At 32.2% G+C, this 19,773-nt stretch overlaps 3 protein-coding genes across 6 annotated transcripts in view; 1 reads left to right on the top strand and 2 right to left on the bottom strand.

The window, feature by feature from the left end:
* Positions 1-19,773, top strand: part of LOC100876622 (fatty acyl-CoA reductase 1) — a 57,823-nt gene that overhangs the window by 10,677 nt on the left and 27,373 nt on the right. The gene's annotated exons all lie outside the window — the stretch shown is intronic.
* Positions 92-14,188, bottom strand: LOC100881544 (putative fatty acyl-CoA reductase CG5065). 3 transcript variants are annotated; one of them, XM_076536016.1, is made up of 9 exons: positions 14,054-14,188; positions 13,593-13,743; positions 11,829-12,288; positions 8,627-8,832; positions 3,706-3,945; positions 3,232-3,496; positions 2,361-2,663; positions 2,036-2,243; positions 92-989 (listed from the first exon to the last, which is right to left on the bottom strand). In XM_076536016.1, the coding sequence occupies exons 4-9, from the start codon at positions 8,819-8,821 to the stop codon at positions 686-688; spliced, it is 1,515 nt and encodes a 504-aa protein (XP_076392131.1). In that variant the 5' UTR covers positions 8,822-8,832; positions 11,829-12,288; positions 13,593-13,743; positions 14,054-14,188; the 3' UTR covers positions 92-685. The 3 variants fall into 3 exon arrangements, with proteins under 3 accessions (XP_076392131.1, XP_076392169.1, XP_012144427.1); XM_076536054.1 differs by lacking the exons at positions 11,829-12,288; positions 13,593-13,743 and having other exon boundaries at positions 14,054-14,144; XM_012289037.2 differs by lacking the exons at positions 8,627-8,832; positions 11,829-12,288; positions 13,593-13,743; positions 14,054-14,188 and adding an exon at positions 4,422-4,445.
* Positions 13,830-16,840, bottom strand: LOC100881432 (putative fatty acyl-CoA reductase CG8306). The gene is made up of 7 exons (XM_003704898.3): positions 16,383-16,840; positions 15,805-16,056; positions 15,402-15,651; positions 15,139-15,331; positions 14,825-15,064; positions 14,463-14,720; positions 13,830-14,385 (listed from the first exon to the last, which is right to left on the bottom strand). Exons 1-7 carry the CDS (start codon positions 16,572-16,574, stop codon positions 14,247-14,249), a joined length of 1,524 nt encoding a protein of 507 aa, XP_003704946.1. The 5' UTR covers positions 16,575-16,840; the 3' UTR covers positions 13,830-14,246.

A 19,773-nucleotide genomic window follows, 5' to 3' on the forward strand; every position in this document is an offset into this window, starting at 1 on the left:
CAGCAGTCATGTAGTTGCCTTAGGTGTTCTTCCACTAGTGCTGTAAGAAAGTAATCAAACACTATATAATATTGGCTTAATGATTACACCATTGTATTTAGTTTCTCCATTTCATTAATTTTTTATTTTTCGAGTACGTACAAATTACAAATATATGACGATGATAATGGATCTTAATCCTTCATCATTGTTACAGATTATTAATAGCAAATATTAAGGAAAATATATTACCTCATTGAGGTAAAGTCAACGTTATTTCGAATCAGGCTTGGACAAATTTTATTTAAAACCAAATACGTAAATACGTAATATCGGCTTGTTCGAATCAATAAGGAATTATTGGGAAAAATAAAATTATTCTAAATAATTACAAATTATTTTTAATTATTATTTGCTTGCGAATCAACGTATGTATAACTTCTTTATTTTACAAATTACAAATTAATAATATATAAATTAATTGCATTAACTTGTTTCTCGAAACAGAACAAGTTTCAGACATTTTTTTCGAGTAAGAATATTCCAGAATAGAATTGCAGATAATCCAGAATATAAATACACATAAAATCACTCTGTATATCCAGTACGTAAATAACAGATCAGCTATATTGCGTGAAAATATAAATAAATTGAAACGCAATCGTATTGTATCTAAATAATATCCAAGCCTGCTTCAAAGATATACCTAAATTTCGTTCACTTCGAACGCTGTCGTAGTGATTATCCTATTCGAATTTATCCACGAATAAGCGAACCAAATGAATAGCGTAATTAGGCCGATCTTAAGGATCCAATCGGCGTAGTAGAGGTATCCCATAACTTTGCGTGCACGAGGCAAAGTCGATGGATCGTCTTTTAAACAATATTTTCTTGTACCTAGAATGTATTGCAGCATATAAGTGTCCCAATTGATCACAGTTGTGTCCATGAAGAACTCTTCTCTGTCGGAGGGGTTCAACTCGAGTTCCAGTGCTTTCATACGATCTTGTCTGAAACGTTAAGAGTAGTAAGAAAATTTGATGAAGTTGGGTTGTGGAGTACACATCTGAGTTGTGGAGTACATATGTGGCTTGTGGAACACGTATGTGAGTTGTGGTGTACATACGTGGGTTGTGAAATACGTATGTGAGTTGTAGAGTACATATGTGAGTTATAAAGTACGTATGTGGGTTGTGAAAGACGTGTGTGGGTTATGGAGCACATATGTAGTTTTTTGGAGTACATATGTGGCATGTGGAATACATATGTGGGTTGTAAAGTACGTATGTGAGCTGTAGAGTACATATGTAGGTTGTGAAGTACGTATGTGGGTTGTGGAGTACATATGTGGGTTGCGAAAGACGTGTGTGGGTTATGGAGCACATATGTAGTTTTTTGGAGTACATATGTGGGATGTGGAATACATATGTGGGTTGTAAAGTACGTATATGAGTTGTAGAGTACATATGTGGGTTGTAAAGTACGTATATGAGTTGTAGAGTACATATGTAGGTTGTGAAGGACGTATGTGGGTTGTGGAGTACATATGTGGGTTGCGAAAGACGTGTGTGGGTTATGGAGCACATATGTAGTTTTTTGGAGTACATATGTGGGATGTGGAATACATATGTGGGTTGTAAAGTACGTATGTGAGTTGTAGAGTACATATGTAGGTTGTGAAGTACGTATGTGGGTTGTGGAGTACATATGTGGGTTGCGAAAGACGTGTGTGGGTTATGGAGCACATATGTAGTTTTTTGGAGTACATATGTGGGATGTGGAATACATATGTGGGTTGTAAAGTACGTATGTGAGTTGTAGAGTACATATGTAGGTTGTGAAGTACGTATGTGGGATGTGGAGTACATATGTGGGTTGCGAGTTCACATGTAACTTGTAAAGTAGACATGTGAGTAATGAAATACATATGTGGATTTTGGAATACATACGTGGATTATGAAGTACGTACATCTGTTATGGAGATAACATGACTGATATGTGAGAATATATGAGTATAATGTTTGTTGCGAGTATAGTATATTATCATACTAATTACCTAAACACCCATTCTTTAGTGGTATAGTATTTGACTATTTTAACACCATTATTAACTTTATGTTGTATATTCACTAAAAACGGTTTGTTCCCACTTAGAACCATTAAACCGTCGATCAGAAATGCAGGTAGATATTGAAACAAAATTATTCGAATATAGTGATAGACTTTTGACGTTGTCAGACTTCCACCTGGATACCAAAGAATTCCTGAAACACAAACGTTTCAAAGTTTTATTTTCTCAACTTCAAACTTACGAATCTCAAAATTCTTAAATTTGTCAGATTATAAATATTTCTGTCGACTTTTAGCATGTATTTAATTACCTGTGAAGGGATACTCTATCGCGTATTTTTTCCCAACATCCACAGCGAAACGCCACGAGATTGGATTCTCAAGTGCATTAGTAACGTTCATGAATACCGGTTCCGTTGGCTTTTCTCTTCCAATTTTCCACGCGAAAACGATTATCGCGTTTATCGCCATATCACAAGGTATCACATTTAATACGTAATCTCCATTGCACAGCATACTTCGAAGTACACCTTTGCCGGCACCCACCATTAAACCCGTTGGTCCGTTCACGTTGTCCACCCAACCGGGAGCTGGTTCTTTCCACGATGCGATCACTAATCACAGACAAAATTTATTTGTTAGGATTTAAATAAGTCTCAAATTCCTACGTCTCCAAGTCTACCTCAGATATACCTCAAGTAGATCCTCATCCCTCTCAAGTTCTTAAGTTATAAATTCTAAATTTTTAGATCTTAAATTTCTACACCTTCAGATTTCTAGATCCCAAATTTCTGGATCTCCAAACCCTTGGATCCCACATTCCTGGATCTTCAAACCTTGGATCTCACATTCTTACATCCCAAATCTCTACACCCCAAACTACATATCCTGCATATCCCTACATCCCCAAGTTCTCAACTCGCTAAATTTTCAAATTCCCAAAATCCCTAAAAATAATATATCTCTACACCTTTGCCATATTCTCCGCAGGAAAGATGTGCTCTTGACTGTACATACGAGCGTCCCTGACGCCAGTAGTGAACGTGTTAATATTTTGTTTACACAAATAGCTTTCTCGGTACACTTCTTTCTCAAATATTACTAGTTGAATTATATTTTTGGTCATCGATGGTCATTACGAATATATTAAGAATTGTTTGGCGAAGTAAAAGTTTTGTTTACCTATCGAGGGCCTAGCTATGCCTGCAGGTAGTCCCGATCTTCGTACCAGGTCTTCGCTTAGCGCCTTGCTTAACGTATAAGTATTCGGTAAACCCTGTAATATCTTCGGTTTCATTTCTTCGAGAGCTTCTTCCGACATGTTCTTTACGTTTTCTATCATGGTTTCGGGACTAATCGGGCTCGGGTAGCCTTTCTCCTCGAGCACCGAATTTTTCAAATGGCTGTACGCAGTCGAGATGTGAATGAACGACACTAAATGTGGCAGCTGCGAACAATTGAAATTTGTTTAAGAATTTAATTAACACGTGACAGGTTTCGAAAGAAAATTTAATCGTTTTTCAGTACATTACATATTCAGATATTAGAATTTTTAAAAATTTTATTCAATATGCCTTTGATTTTTAAATGACATCGTACATTTTTGACTTAACTAAATTATAATTAATATTATTAATAATTTAGAGAATAATTTACCTGTTTAACGAAGTTCAGAACGTTTATAATCCCCACGGTATTTATATTTACCGCCTCTTTTAGCGTCAGATCGAACTTAACATTTGCTGCCGCATTGAAAACGACTGAAACTTCTCGCAATATTCTTTCCTTATCCGCAGTCGATAAACCAAGGTCCTCGAACATGGTATCGCCAGATACCAATATAATTTTCTTCAATCTTTCAGGACACTTTTCCTTGATCGATTTTAATGGTTCTTGCTGAAAATATGATACATTTTTAATTTACTATTTATTATTTGCATTATGTATTGATTCGATCAATTTGAACGATAGTGATTTCAATTCGATATGATAGTTGTTTTCAATTTTTTATTTTTAAAGTAACCGTTAAATAGACTCCTCTATAATATTTTTAATACAAAAATTTAAATTTAATTTTCGATTTAAATTTGTCGAATTTAAGATTAAAAGTTAGACGTCATTTTTAATATTTAAATTCAGACACGTGTAATGAAAGATGAAGATATTAACACGTATAATGTGTGGTACATGTGTTACACATGTAAACATCACTTTTTCACAAAATTTTACTCATTCGTCCTAGTATTTTTATGCCAATCAGCCACTTAAGATATTTTTAATTTACTCGGATGAGTAGTATTATAATGCCTAACCGTAATTTTTTTTACACCTTGTATAACGATTCAACCTTGACGAATTCTCCTTGTCCTCACCTTTCGCTGAATCCGCTTATTTCGAAGGCTGCTTCTGGCTCTGTATGAATCAGTTTTAACATCTATTATATGTCCAGATATAGTTATAACATAAACTTGTCCGTTTGCACACATTATATCAAAGTTATGTCTGAGGACTTTTCAATTACTAACTCTTCAAAATCTCTCGTGGAATACGCTCGAGTTCGACGACACACCTTGTGCCTCAGATATTAATCCATAGAAAGCAATTCACGAATCTTACGCGTTTTAGTGAAAAGTTTATATTTGATTGAAATTTTTCACATTTTTACATTTCCCAATTTTCAAATCTTCATTCCATCTCACTAAATTCTTAAATTTTCAAATTTACATTTTTACAAATGACCAAATTATAAAATCCCAAATTCCCAAATTCTTAAAAGCACAAAATCCCGAATTCGCAAATCATCAAATGTTAAAAACCTGAAATTCTCAGAGCCTCAAATTCTCAAGTTTCCAAATTCTCAAAATCCCAAATTCTCAGAACCCCAAATTCCCAAAATCCCAAATTCTCAAATCATCAAATGTTAAAAACATTAAATTCTCAGAGCCCCAAATTCTCAAATTTCCAAATTCACAGAACCCCAAATTCCCAAAATCCCAAATTCTCAAATCATCAAATGTTAAAAACATTAAATTCTCAGAGCCTGAAATTCTCAAATTTCCAAATTCTCAAAATCCCAAATTCTCAAATCATCAAATGTTAAAAACCTTAAATTCTCAGAGCCTGAAATTCTCAAATTTCCAAATTCTCAAAATCCCAAATTCTCAGAACCCCAAATTCCCAAAATCCAAAATTCTCAAATCATCAAATGTTAAAAACCTTAAATTCTCAGAGCCTCAAATTCTCAAGTTTCCAAATTCTCAAAATCCCAAATTCTCAAAATCCCAAATTCTCAAAATCCCAAATTCCCAAAATTCCAAATTCTCAAAATCCCAAATTCTCAGAACCCCAAATTCCCAAAATCCCAAATTCTCAAATCATCAAATGTTAAAAACCTTAAATTCTCAGAGCCCCAAATTCTCAAATTTCCAAATTCTCAGAACCCCAAATTCCCAAAATCCAAAATTCTCAAATCATCAAATGTTAAAAACCTTAAATTCTCAGAGCCTCAAATTCTCAAATTTCTAAATTCTCAAAATCCCAAATTCTCAGAACCCCAAATTCCCAAAATCCCAAATTCTCAAATCATCAAATGTTAAAAACTTCAAATTCTCAAAGCCTCAAATTCCCAAATTTTCAAATCTCCAATTTTGAAACCCACAAATTCTCCCTAAATTCCGAACTCAATTCACCCGAAAACGAAGTACAAGTAAAAGCTGTGGTATAAAATTAAGCAACGCACTTGAGGAAGTTGAAGTATCTGTTCCACCGTAAACAAAAGTGCTAGTTACGTCATTGTTTTCATTACAATTAATCCTCTTGAAGCAATGCATTATTAGTCATGACTATGACATACGAAACAATCGGTGGATGCATATAATGAATAAACCCGATGTACGAGTTCGATTGCATTCGTTATCTTTACAACCCACGTTACGTAATAATGTTTCAACGTTATCTATTTACATTAATAATTCGATAACCAATTCACTTTAAAATGAATAAGAACGAAAGTGAAAGGGACGATTATACTTAAGGTATGTGCTGGTGATCTCGTGTTTAGTTTGTGTGTGCGTGTGCGTTAAAGGAAATCATTAAGAAAGAACGTTGTTCATCGTCAGAAAAATCACCACTGTAGCCCATGTGGAAATCGTTAAATCATGTTTCTTGTAGAGTGAACAAAATTTCCTTTCGGTTTCGACCATCGCTTTCGTTGCCCCGGATGAACAAAAGGAATTGCATGTTCGAGTAAATTATTACCGTTATTTCATAATATCGACTATACAGGTTGTCTTCTAAATCGGTGATATATCCTCGCTACGACAGAGACATCGTAAATCCTTGTCAAGCGATGTGAAGCCAGTATTTTTCGGATTATATACGAGTTAATTACTAACAAATGGGTTAATGACTTTGATGATTAATCTACCTTGATCGTTTTAGTTGAATGGCAGTCTTAATCTTAGAAAGTAGAATAGTAGAAGACAATGAAATAGTAAAATAATAAAATGGTTAAAATAGTAGAAATAGTGAAAGTAAAAATGAAAAGTGATAAGGTCGATAACGTATTAATGTTCGTTTAAATTTTTCGCCCAGGGTCCTATAAACCTTAGAGGCGACTGTGCCCACCGTGACGAAGCATTTTTGATTATCCTTGTCTGACATAATAAATCGCACATCGTAGATCGCAATAGATCGTAACTTGAAATTTCCTCTACTTGACAGGTTCCTGTGGAATTTTTCGTAAAAACGGTTAGAATTATCCAAATCTAAATTCGTGGCTATTAACTTTACGACTTTCAAAAAGGACGCACGTTTTAAACTACCAACATCATTAACGATCAGAATCTTGTTTTCTACTTTCATTTGAAGTACAGCCTGTTTCTTAGTCATACACCAGTTTCTTAATACTGACAAATATTTTTGACATTCACATGTTTTATCGATCATTTATGAACTTTACAAACTATTGTTATATTTTTCATTTTAGTTTGTTTAATACAGCTTTCGTTAAATTGAACTCAAATAGATGAAAAGCACGGAAAATTAAATTAATTTTTCGAACCCTTTTTCTGGAAATTAGCAACTCTCTAGTAGATTGCTGCGCGTTGTATTATAATGCGTTGCGTTACCAAACGTCGTATATCGTCACGTGACATCTATTGCCGCGAGTGTAACACATTATTCGGCCAAGCGTAGAGCGTTACACATCGTATATAGCCACTCGTGGTATATTGCCATACATGATATATAGCCACTCGTGGTATATTGCCATACATGATATATAGCCACTCATGGTATATTGCCATACATCATATATAACCACTCATAGTATTTTGCCACGCGTCGTATGTGTATAGCCACTCGTGGTATATTGCCACGCATCGTATATAGCCGCTTGTGGTATATCGCCACGCGCCGTATACAACCACTCGTGGTATATTGCCACACATCATATGTAGCCACTCGTGGTATATTGCCATACATGATATATAGCCACTCATGGTATATTGCCATACATCATATATAACCACTCATAGTATTTTGCCACGCGTCGTATGTGTATAGCCACTCGTGGTATATTGCCACACATCGTATATAGCCGCTTGTGGTATATCGCCACGCGCCGTATATAGCCACTCGTGGTATATTGCCACACATCATATGTAGCGCCTCGTGATATTTTGCCACGCGCCGTATATAGCCACTCGTGGCATATTGTCACGTAACGTACACTACCGTCCATAAGTATCCGGACACAAGCGAAATATGCATTCGCGTTGCACGAAAGTTATTCAAGTATCTGCAACAGTAACTAAAATCGATTTTTTTTTTCTGCGAAAGTCAGAATACTGGAACGTTTTTCGATTGATAATTGGAACTCATATCTCGATGGAAAAGAAGCTACAGACGAACTAAACCGAAACTGTCGAATGCGTAGCGTTACCTCCATTCTTATCTCCATTGAGGGAACCTAAACATCTACCAATAGTTTACAAACACTTGAAACATATCGAAGAACCCTCTGAATACGTTCTGCACTATAGAAATGAAACACAGTAGAAATTAAAATTTTTTTTAGAATCGAAAGCGTTTCATTAGATTCACAAATTTGGACTTTGTACTTCTGGACATGAATTTTACTTTCACACTTTCATTGTATAATTTGTACTTAAAAATTAATTCTATTACGTTATGACACCTCAAAAAAGATAATAATAATTATTACAAATGATATGATAACCCTAAATAGCTTTCGTACAAAGTTCAACTATGTTTTATGTAACGAAACCAAGTGTCCGGATACTTATGGACGGTAGTGTATATCGCTACTCGCGATATATCGTCACTCTAATAACGCTTTCCTATAAACAAAATAATTATCGCAACATCTAGTAGAAACATGATGAACAAATCAAATGTATTTCCAACTCCAATAATAGTCCCACCGGATGTTATACTACTACACTACTACATCGTTAAATTTCGTATAGATTTTCCCATCTCGACAAAAAATTTAAAGGATTCACAATACATTTCCGCGTTATCAAATTGCATCAGTTTTTTCTTTGATCTTCACCTGTATCATCTGTTGCAATCTGCTCTGTGGCTCTAGACCCTTCTTTTTCCTGATTAGCACGAAAATATTCCCAAGGTTGTGGCAGCTCAACAGCAACTTGTAAATCAACATCTTCCCCATAAATCCCGTACCGCCGGTGACGAAAACATTTCGGCCGTGAAACCACTCTGATACTGACGGTATGTCCGATGCCATTTCCGGAAGTGCTATACGACAAAGGAAAGAACGGTTATACACGTGTGTTAAAGAAAGAGAACAAAAAACTCCAATGATCATGACGTTTATGCATAATACCGATTCGAATTTATACGCAGAACAAGATCAGTATGCAACAAAGTTGTTTCGTATCGATAAACGTCTTTTATGCTCACGAAATGAAATGTCGCCTGATAATCTTTTTCATTGCTATAGGGGATCCGCGATCAGGGGATTTCCTGAACAAAAAACTGTTTTTACGAATGTTTAAACCTTTCATGACGCATCAAGTACGTCACACAAAGGAATGAATATTCATTAATTAAAAAGAAAGAATTATGAAGATACGAGGAAAACGATTTAAGGATTCTTAACTGGGAAAACGTTTCGCAAACGATTTTATACCGGGATATTTTTTAACATATTTAAAGCGGACAACACTACGTAGGTTTCATCGAAAGACATTTATTGCATTAATCAAGACATTCTCTTTAAATTGAAAGAAGTTGATATTATTTTATTCTTCTATGTTCACTGTTGAATTGAAATTTCGCCAGTCTTTTAATTATCAAGGTTTCACCGCGAATCATGACGGGAGAATTTTAGAAAATGTTCACGAAAGTGCGCGCTATTATTATGCACGGAACGACAGAAATACGTGGTACAGCAAATAATTTTTTCGTGTCATTAGCTATTCACCATTTTAATGTATTCCCCGTGTGTAGCGAAAAGTTTCCCGAAATTTTATACGCTGGTTTCCGTGCTTGGAATATTCTTGGGAATAATCAGCGAATCTATTTGATGTGCACTTACACTTTATTCTTGAATCTGAATAATAGCTCACGGTACAATGTCGTAATCACAATTTGATTTTTATCGTTTAACTTCGGAGAAGACATTTACTATTTATACGTTTTCACGTCGAAATTTGTATTTGCAACAACTTGACATAGTGTCGTTGATTATATCTGATTCGTTGCATTAGTAGATTCCACTTGTCTGATAGAAAAATATACTATTTCTCAATCAGCATCAGTCAAGTAATTATAGAAAAATGTAAGGTGACTAATGACTTAAATTGTAAACAAAATTCCAAGTTCGAGTAATTAATGTAATATCGAAGTGTTAGAATGTTTAATTACATGGGGTATTTTCGTTACAAAGAATTTAAACTGAAAAATTTGAATTTTAAAAATATTCGAAAAAATAATTCAATCTTACAGACATTAGTTCTATACGAACAACTTATGTTACAGGGAACGTTGCACTCAAGTATATTTGTTTGCAGAAAGAACTTTTCAGATAACAATTGAACAAGCGTCAAGTGACATAACAAAACTTTTCCCTCGACTTTGTCGTCGATTCGTGTATTGCATTGATTTCCGGCTTTTTCATTATTGTTGTGCAACTAATGATACAAGTTTACCTTGTTCATAATTAGTAAACGTCATGTGCAATCGTGGTAAATTTCTTTTGCGTTACGTACATACGTTAATAATGCGTATATTATCAATATTAAATGCACATGTTAAATGTGAATTTTGAAACAGTCTTACGCCTTCATATAATTCAAACAAGTTCTTAATACAATTACATACCATTATAATTTAGATAGGTTTTTAATAATCATTAAAGAGTTATAATATTGTTCATGTACATGCATTATATATTTAATAACAAATTTTTTCCTTCATATATTTAAATACTGCAGTTGCTTAAAAGTAAGTGTAAGAAAACATATGTATAACAAGGAAAACAAGATTATGAAATTTTATTGCTGAGTTAATGCATTTTACGTCAAAACGGTTAAAAGCGTCATCTGAAAACAAAAGGTTGCCCAACAAAATATTAATTAATACGTAATCTCGAAAACAAAGACTGGCATCTAGTTTTAATATAAAAGTTAATAAACTGAAAAATTTGCTTCGTTTGGAGTAATGGAGCCCCAATGAAATCGAGTGATTTAATGAATTTCACTCGAAACACGTCGTTAGCGAACTATTTAATTGCCCTTTTAATCATTTGCGCTGGAACAATGCGTGTAACACGAGGACCGAATGTAGCAACTCGAGCAGCACTTCTATTTTCTACAAATAAGTATTATACATCAGAATGTATAAAAATATTAAATTATAAAATAAATGTAAAGTTGTTCATAACGAAAGTAATTAATGTATCAGAATTAACTAGACCATACATCTAGCTTGTACGATAAAATAGCCGACAAAAAAAATCATATACACTCGAAAAGAATCAGTTAAATTGCAACCCCTCTGATGTCCCTCAAAATTATTAACATTAATCCAAATATAGAGATGTTAGAGATTTGTAAAGTCTTGGAACCAATATGGATCTATAAGAGTATAAATTCCAATTGCGGACACTTGACTTGCCATGTTGAATTTATCCTTCTTTTTACTGTAATAGACTATTTTACAATATGCATTTTATCGGTTATAATTGACATATTTTTTAATAAATATTTATAACAATGTAACGTATTTTATTTTGCACTCTATTCATCAATAACTACAGAATTCACCTTTACTGATCATTTAAATACAATGGCTCCGTAATTGGTATATCTACCCTAGGTCTAAAAATGTAGGACATCATTTACAAGATGACATTCAAAACGTAAATCTGATTTGAAAACACAATGACTACAAAACCTGTCTGATAATATAATATTCAGAAAAGTATAACTGAAAATTTCTGAAGAAAATATTGCACCCTGTATCCTACACAGTCTGCACGCAGAACCACCGACTAGTAAACAGGACTGGTTTTAGGTTTTAAATTTTCTGTTCTGGTCTATCATATTTTATTGTAAGAACGATCTGCTTTTTACATAAAACTTTCAATGTAAATTGTAGTGTTAATCGCTAGGTAGTTACAGTGTTAATCGCTTGAGCCATCCTCATCAAATATTGTACTGATATTAAAGTTAACAACTAATATTAAGTCCAGCAAAGTATGACACTATTTTAATTACTCAAATACGTACCTTTAACACAAAACGATCGATTAAACGCTGTGCGATCTTCGTAGATCTACCGAACGCGAGCTCGAAGGAAAATTGACTGAATTTTCGGGAGAGAATAAAAGTCCGGCTGATCGAAACTTGTTCGGTAAGGATGTACAACGCGTTTTGATCCACGATGCAAAATAAATCGAAGGAGGAAAGTCGGTAACCCTTAGCGTGGTATTACGATGGTGTACCGAACACGAACTGACCGTCCAACCACAGACGTCCAAGACTTTATCCCCATCGTTGGTTATTTTTCCACTTGTATCGTGACTAGCGGCCAGCAAGGTACGTTCGCTAGGAGTCATTGTCTTTGCCGGGAATGTTCAAGGTCGTTTTCGTAGTACCAGGTTTCCGATGGATCGTGAGCTAGCGTGTCTGGTCGATTTTTTCCTGCTAGATCAACCTTGCTACTCTTCCACCGGATCAGTTAAAGCAGCTACGAAAATCAAAACATTCTGAACTGGATTAGGATTTCATTTTTAACGTTGGAACTGTTCGAACCAGTCGAGCATGCGAATTGTTTTCGAATATTTATTTGTTCGTAAATAAATTTTATAATTTTTTTATTTAAATTATTTCATCAAATCATTTGTGAAAAAATAAAGTTCACAAAATAAAGAATTACAGTTCGAAGTGTTTGATATACATATTACAATTGGAATATCCAAATTTCAATTTAGGGGTTCATATAAAAAATATTTAAATTAAGTAAGACGGGTACTGCAGCTAAACTTCATAAATGAAGACTTTGAATTGAAAATGTTTGAATTATGAATTATGTGATATATATCACTGCGTTGTAAAAGAGTTTCCTATATATTTTTCCTTAAACATTAGTACTAATTAGCTTTCATGATTAATGACATCGGTAAGATCGCTTTGGGCGGAACTTTCTAAAATTATGTGCTCAAACATTGGGGCTTTTGAAATGTAATATTTGTAACAACTCAGCATTGGTATTTTCCGAATGTCAGCAAAATAATTACAATTTTGCCTGAGTTTTTAATAATATTTCAGTTATTCGTATTTATGACACCTTTCTTTCCCAGTTATGAATTGCTGAGTAGCAGTTAATATGATTGGTAAGCATCGATCCGGAACATGAATACGAGTTACTTTTAAATAGTTTAACATTTTAAGATACGCTTAAAATTATATTCTATTTTATTAATTTGCTGTACTACTGTTCTACTACTCCACTATTACACTTCTACTGATACACATTACTGTCACATTGTTGTTTTCTAGTTGTGTTACTATACCACTATTTTCTATATTACTGTTCTTCTCTACTACCCCACAGCTATACAATTATTATACTATTTCTATTATGTAATATAATATTATTATTCCAATATTTTTCTATATCAATGCATTATTATTTTAGAACTCTATTGTTTCACTTTTTCAACATTCTAATATACTACTATTATTTTACTCTTCCATTATATCACTTTTCTACTAATTAAACTGTACAGCTATCCTACTCTATTAATGTTTTAATACCTTGTATTGTACAGTTTACAGTATATTTTTACAACAATGAGAGCTGAAAGTAAGTTTAGCTAAGGTTTAAAGAGATATACCCCTTATATGTACACATACATGTAGATTCAAAAGAATTATAGCAAATTATTACATGGTTTCCCCTAAATAAAAGATTTTGATATTGTCTAACGTTTTGAACAGTTAAAAACGTATACATTAATGAAAACAATCTTTTACTTTAATTCTACTTACAAAATAATTCTTTTTCAAGGGTTTTGTATCTTCCACAAGTTTTCCGTTATTGCAAAATGAACATTGTTCCTATGTTTAGTTATCACTTGTTACTTCATTTTTTATGCATTCAATGTGCCTAAAAGTTGAATCTGCTTGATGTCGAGATTAACTGGTTAGGTATATCAACCATTAAAATTTTCGATAAAATTCAGAAAGGAGTAATTTCATTAATGAGGGAAATAACTGCACAGTATGTATGAACAAATACCATTTTAATAAATTCCTTGTACAAAAACTGGTTCATTACAAAAATGAACAAAAATATATATAAATATAATCAACGAATATTATAAAATATAAAATAACTTTTTAAACCTTAATTGAAACTACACATATATATTAATAGCTCTGACACAAATTAAACCAGTATATTAAAATGGTAGAGATGAATAAAACAAAAGTGCTGCAATAATACTTACACAAGTTTACTTCCCCACACCGTTTTCAAAATAAAGTGTATGGAAATGTAAAAAGTTTGTCATATTTTTGACGAATTGCATTAAAAATCAGTATCCTTTTACTTCTCATATGTTTGATTTTCTTTATTGAAATAATGCAATTCATCAAATATAATTTTTAACGATGCACTTCGTTTGGAAATGAACATGTAGTTTATATCATATCAAAAAGAATATATGTGATTGGAACAACTAAGCCAGTTTTGATCCAAGTGCTACCCAATAGACACTTAACCAAATACCAAACGAATCCTATTAGTCCAGCTTGTAAAGCTATATGTGCGACAAGTAATCTGAAAATATAAAAAGTGAATAAAAATATAGAGAGAATATATATAAGTTTTAATCATTTTCTTTAATTAAAACTCACATTTCATTTTTAGTGCGTGCCTTGGGCAATGTTTTTGGGGGTTCATTGTTTAAATATCTTCTGACTCCTTGTGTTAAGTTTACAAAGTAATCATCCCACACTAATGGTTTAATGTCTAAATTGAAAAGTGTTTTGTCAGTCTCTGATAGTGAATTATGTAATTCAATTGTACGAGGGTTATGAAATTTCCATTCAGTAAAAATAAACGTCTTTAGCCGGTCCAACGAGGCATTAACATTTTTATGTAATCGTACCAAGCTAAAAACATGAAATTTCTATTAATTTTATATTCAAACTATAACATAATATCCTTCAGAAACCGATATTTAATAAAATTGAAATTTCACAATTGACCAACTTACATTGGTCGTCCTCCTGCTAATTTGGTAATTGTATCCAAAATATATGCAGGAATGAAATGCACAAAAATTGCTGATATTTTGAACAAAAAGATTGAAGACACAAGCTTAAGGTGTGGATACCAAACTGCACTTAATAATGGATAATCATGTAAATAGCGATTTACTTTCCCTTCTACAGAAACCCATTGGAAAGGATTAGCTGTACTAGATGTACAATGATATACTTTTAAATCTTTTCCACTGTAACAAAAAGTAGGAATATAAAATAATGCACTAGTATCCTAAAATTCTAATTTAGTGAAGCTTTACTATACCCATCACGGTCAACCACGTATCCTGCAGTTATGATATTGTTTACAACTACATCTACTGGAATGTAATCATAAATTACATTTTTTCCAACAGGTAATCTTCTAACAACTCCTTTAGCAGCACCCATTAAAAACCCTTGTGGGCCATTTTTTGATACTGTCCATCCAGGAACTGGTTCTTTCCAAGCTCCTGTTACTATAAATATAAATATTATATTAATGAAATATATTTTGACACTATGTAATATTGTGTATAATATACATACTCATAGAGGGACGCACAATAGCAGCAGGAACGCGCCCATTTTTAACTTCATGCTCTGCTAAATGTTTTGTGAATGTATAAGAATTTGGATGATCTTTTATTATATTTGGAGTTTCTGCTATTAAAGAGGCATCATCTAACTTTTCTATTAATCTGAGCAGTTCATTCACATCAAATGGTGGTGGATACACATGTTCATCTACTTCACTTAATACAGAATTAACATAAGCACTTGAAATATGTACAAGTGCCTAAAAAATGAAAAAGAATGAATTAAAATCACCATATATGCATGAGGAAGCACTTTTTATGAATATAACCGATATTTGTTATTACAACAACAAAATAATAAGAATAAAACTTGTGATTGTTATGAATTATTTATAATATCCAAAGCAGTTTACCTTGAGATCTCTTATTTCCTGACAAAGTTCTACAACTCTGCGTGTACCCAACAAATTAATATTTGTAGTAGTTTTTAAATCAGCTTCAAAATCTAATGTTGCTGCAGAATGAACAACAATTTGTACTTCTTCAACAAGGGTTAATCTGTCCGCAGATGATAATCCTAAATTTTCTTGTCCTACATCACCTCCAACAGGAATTAATTTGTTAAAAAGATGGGTTTTATTTTCTTCTTTTAATCTGTCAAATACCTACAATAATAGTACAAAAAGTATATCATTAACTATTGTTCAAAAATGTAAATTTCTAATAGTAAACTTCTTAAACTTAAGGCCTATAAAAATAGTAATAGGCTATTGGATAAAATTTACAAATACTGTAAAAAATAACAGAGTATGCATATCGAGTTTAATTATACTATTAAAAATTGAAGAAAAGTTCATGATCTGTGTCTGCATGCAAAAAATGCAAGATACATCAATTATTCAACACGTAACAAATGTTGAATAAATAGTAGGTTATCCTACAGTTACCGGGTGTGATGAACTGTATTAAAAACAATATTTTTGTTTCATACCGAATTCTTTTTTAATTCTTCTAATCTCTCCTGTATCTGTTTCCCTTTTTTTGGTCGTAGTAGCACATAAATACATTTTAAATCAGGAATAACTCGTAGTAATTTCTCAATTAAACAAATGCCGAGAAAGCCACTGCCTCCGGTAAGAAATATGGTTTTGCCGTTATAAAAATTAGTTACATTCGACACCATCGTAACACGTGACTTTTTGAATTTTATTAAAAGTTTTAATAAAAAATCCACTCGGTAGTAAGTTAATATAAGAGTATCTGAATATAATAATGTACGTATTGAAGGTACACAGCGATTAACATCCCACTATACCGTACATTGAACACTGACAGTAAAACTCGTAAAACGGTTCATAAATCCAGTTAGAAGTCGCTGAAAGTAGTTGGGGGAATAAAGCATAACTTCTTGCATGAACGTGTTTTGTTTTGCGCATCTCGGCTAAGTTCAGAATGTTCGAGAAGGTTCTCCATTACACAGTGGTGCCCATAGCCATAGAAAATGTAGAATATGTGTCAACCAACATTCCAATAATCCTACTTGAAGAAAAATACATTGTGCATGCTACTTCTTTTTATGTAGAGTGAATGACATCAAACGATAACACATAGCAAATTATAAAGTAATAATGCAGTCATGATTACAAAATTATTATATATAATTGTATACTCATTTGTTGCAATCAAATTATTACTGTTTTAATAATCCATTACAGAAATAATTATAAAACAGTTAATTACTGTCCAATTCTACTTATTTTAGTTTTATACAATAGTAGCGCATATTTTCAAAAAAATCATTGCACACGTATATATATAGTCTGTAACTCAGTCATAATAAGGAGCATGCGCATTACGCTTTACGAAATATGTTTAAACTCCTCAGAGTCAAGATGCGCAGAACGAACAAAAAATCGTCCTCCAAGGGGCATGTTCTCTCATGATTAGAACTATTTATACATAATGTACAGTAATTAAAATATAACTATATAAATTGAAATATATAATAACATGCTAACCAGATAAAATCTCAATCGTGACCTTTGATATGCTTTTACTTTGATATACGCATATTTATGTACAAATATTGCTGATAATTATGTCACGTAACTACAGTTACAACATTCCAAACTTCAGATCACATGATGTATTCTTTACACATCTTAGCATAATACTTTTACATACTAATAATATAAGAATTTCTAAATTATTGGAATTCGTAACAAAAGTTTTCATTGAATCTTTTACCCTTTATTAATAATGAAATATGGAATAATAAATTGTTTGATGAGAATAAAATATAAAAACATTTTAACTGAAAAATTGAACTGGACAGTTTTAAATTCCAAAAATGACACCAATAAAAATACAATCAAGTCAGCTGTTTATGATTTCTATAAATATTCATTTAGCTTAATTTATTTTCCAGAAAGTATATAATGGAAAATTGATTTTCATTTATTGAAGACATATATAAACACTATATTAGTTATGGTATTTTTTTGAAAATCATAAGAGTATTTCGATCATTAAAAAGTATTGTATATTTTAATTCCGATGAGTTGACATAACTTTAAATTCTTTTTTGATGTACTTTGTCTCAGTACATTACCATCAAGTGTTGATAAGAGGCCAGAAGATACAGAATTAGAATATGTTCTTATAAAAGTATTTCTTCAAAAAATTATCTGGTGTGATAAATATATTCAAATCGTATGAACTCATGAATGAGAACAATGGCAGCAGTTCGAAATTCAATCGCTTCAATTATTCAAATTTGTTGTATTCAAAATTATTCAAACATACGAATTATTATTTCTCGTGGTTGAATATACTGGCAGCATTTTATTAATACGAGTACGAAATTTTATATAATTCGTAAATTGAGAATCACTGCTAGCATCTCGTAGAAAGTATAATTTCTTCGTTTACTATTTGTGTTTCTCATTTAACGGTGAAATTTAGTTTTATAGATACGTAAGGTCTGCATCCACATACGTAAATTTCCTACTATGTGTCTATCTAAGAATATCTTCGTACGCAAATACAGGACTTTGAACGTTATCGTCATTTCTAGAAAAAAATTTTACATATTCGTTGAAATATTATTTTACAACAAATAGTTACAGTATGAAACATCATAATTTAACTATGTAACATTATACAGTTTAACTACGTAACATTATACAGTTTAACTACGTAACATTATACAGTTTAACTATGTAACATTACAGTAAAACTTTGCAACATTGCATAGTGTATAGGAATAAAATAAAATGTGTAATTTGAGGCGCGTTTCCTGTCTGCAGAATTGTCATGCACGAACAAAATCAAGTATTGCTGACTAATGAAATTATTCGACAAATATTTTCATTCTATTTTATTGCCAATAATTTTGAATAATATCTGCAGTACAATATATCGAATTAAAACAAGAAATTCAAGTACTTTCTGTAATTAGAATTTTTTTTTAATGATCCTAGACATTGATTTATTTTCCTAACAAAAAGAGCAGAGAATAATAAGGTACGTACGTCAAGAAAGACGCGAACGTAAAAAGATGTATCCATACTGTACGTTCAGAATGATTTTTAAATTTTGACACTATGTCATTTTATTAAATCTCTTATTTACATTCTACTTTACATATTGGAAGAAAAAGTTACAAGCAAAAGGTTTCAACCTCATGTTTCATTAAAATACATTTATAAAAACACGAAATAATTATTTCCGTTCAAGTATTTCATCGATCATTTGCTACGTAATTAATTAACGTGTAATTTATGTATTCTCTTTTGGCGTTTTACATTACATTATTCTTGTACTGAATATTTTCAATAATATTTGTGGATGTATTTTATAACGGTGCCTGCAAATAAAAATTTCGTTAGAATTATATCGTAACTTTCGAATGAAACGAGAAGAGACGAGAGATTGTGTTTATGAGAAGTGCCTGCATTTTTTTACAACACACGATTTACGTCAGATAAAATTATAAATTTAAATACAGAAGGTGAAAATGTAATTTACACTTCAGCGTTCTGGCATATAATATACGCTTACTCAGCGCGCAGTCCAACCTAAAATTCCAATAATCATAGATTAAACGCGAGAGCCAATCACACGCATACTCTCGTTCAAAATTGTTCATCGATTGAATGTACCGATCGTGCATTAAACGCGCGTGCATTGAGCGCCACTGTACATTTGTTATCATCGAAATTCTACTTTGAATTTTATTTCGAATAATTGTCGACAGATGTCGCGACTGTTGTGTTGCAAGACTCAAATTTAATAATTGGCTAACTTCGCACGAAACGAAAGATTGAAAACTAAATTTAACGATATTCACTTTTTGCAATAAAAATCATACAGTCACTTTA

This window comes from Megachile rotundata, chromosome 1 (genome assembly GCF_050947335.1).
Source record: "Megachile rotundata isolate GNS110a chromosome 1, iyMegRotu1, whole genome shotgun sequence".
Taxonomy (NCBI): Eukaryota; Metazoa; Arthropoda; class Insecta; order Hymenoptera; family Megachilidae; genus Megachile; species Megachile rotundata.

Bases quoted from the DNA above. Each gene is read 5' to 3' on its own strand.
- LOC100881544 (XM_076536016.1), bottom strand. From the start codon at position 8,821: ATGGCATCGGACATACCGTCAGTATCAGAGTGGTTTCACGGCCGAAAT. The intron at 3,497-3,705 runs GTAAATTATTCT...AATTGTTCGCAG, and splicing joins TTCTGAACTTCGTTAAACAG to CTGCCACATTTAGTGTCGTT. The intron at 2,244-2,360 runs GTAATTAAATAC...TTTGTGTTTCAG, and splicing joins GATAGAGTATCCCTTCACAG to GAATTCTTTGGTATCCAGGT.
- LOC100881432 (XM_003704898.3), bottom strand. From the start codon at position 16,574: ATGGTGTCGAATGTAACTAATTTTTATAACGGCAAAACCATATTTCTT. The intron at 16,057-16,382 runs GTATGAAACAAA...CTATTATTGTAG, and splicing joins AAGAATTAAAAAAGAATTCG to GTATTTGACAGATTAAAAGA. The intron at 15,652-15,804 runs GTAAACTGCTTT...TTCATTTTTTAG, and splicing joins AGGAAATAAGAGATCTCAAG to GCACTTGTACATATTTCAAG.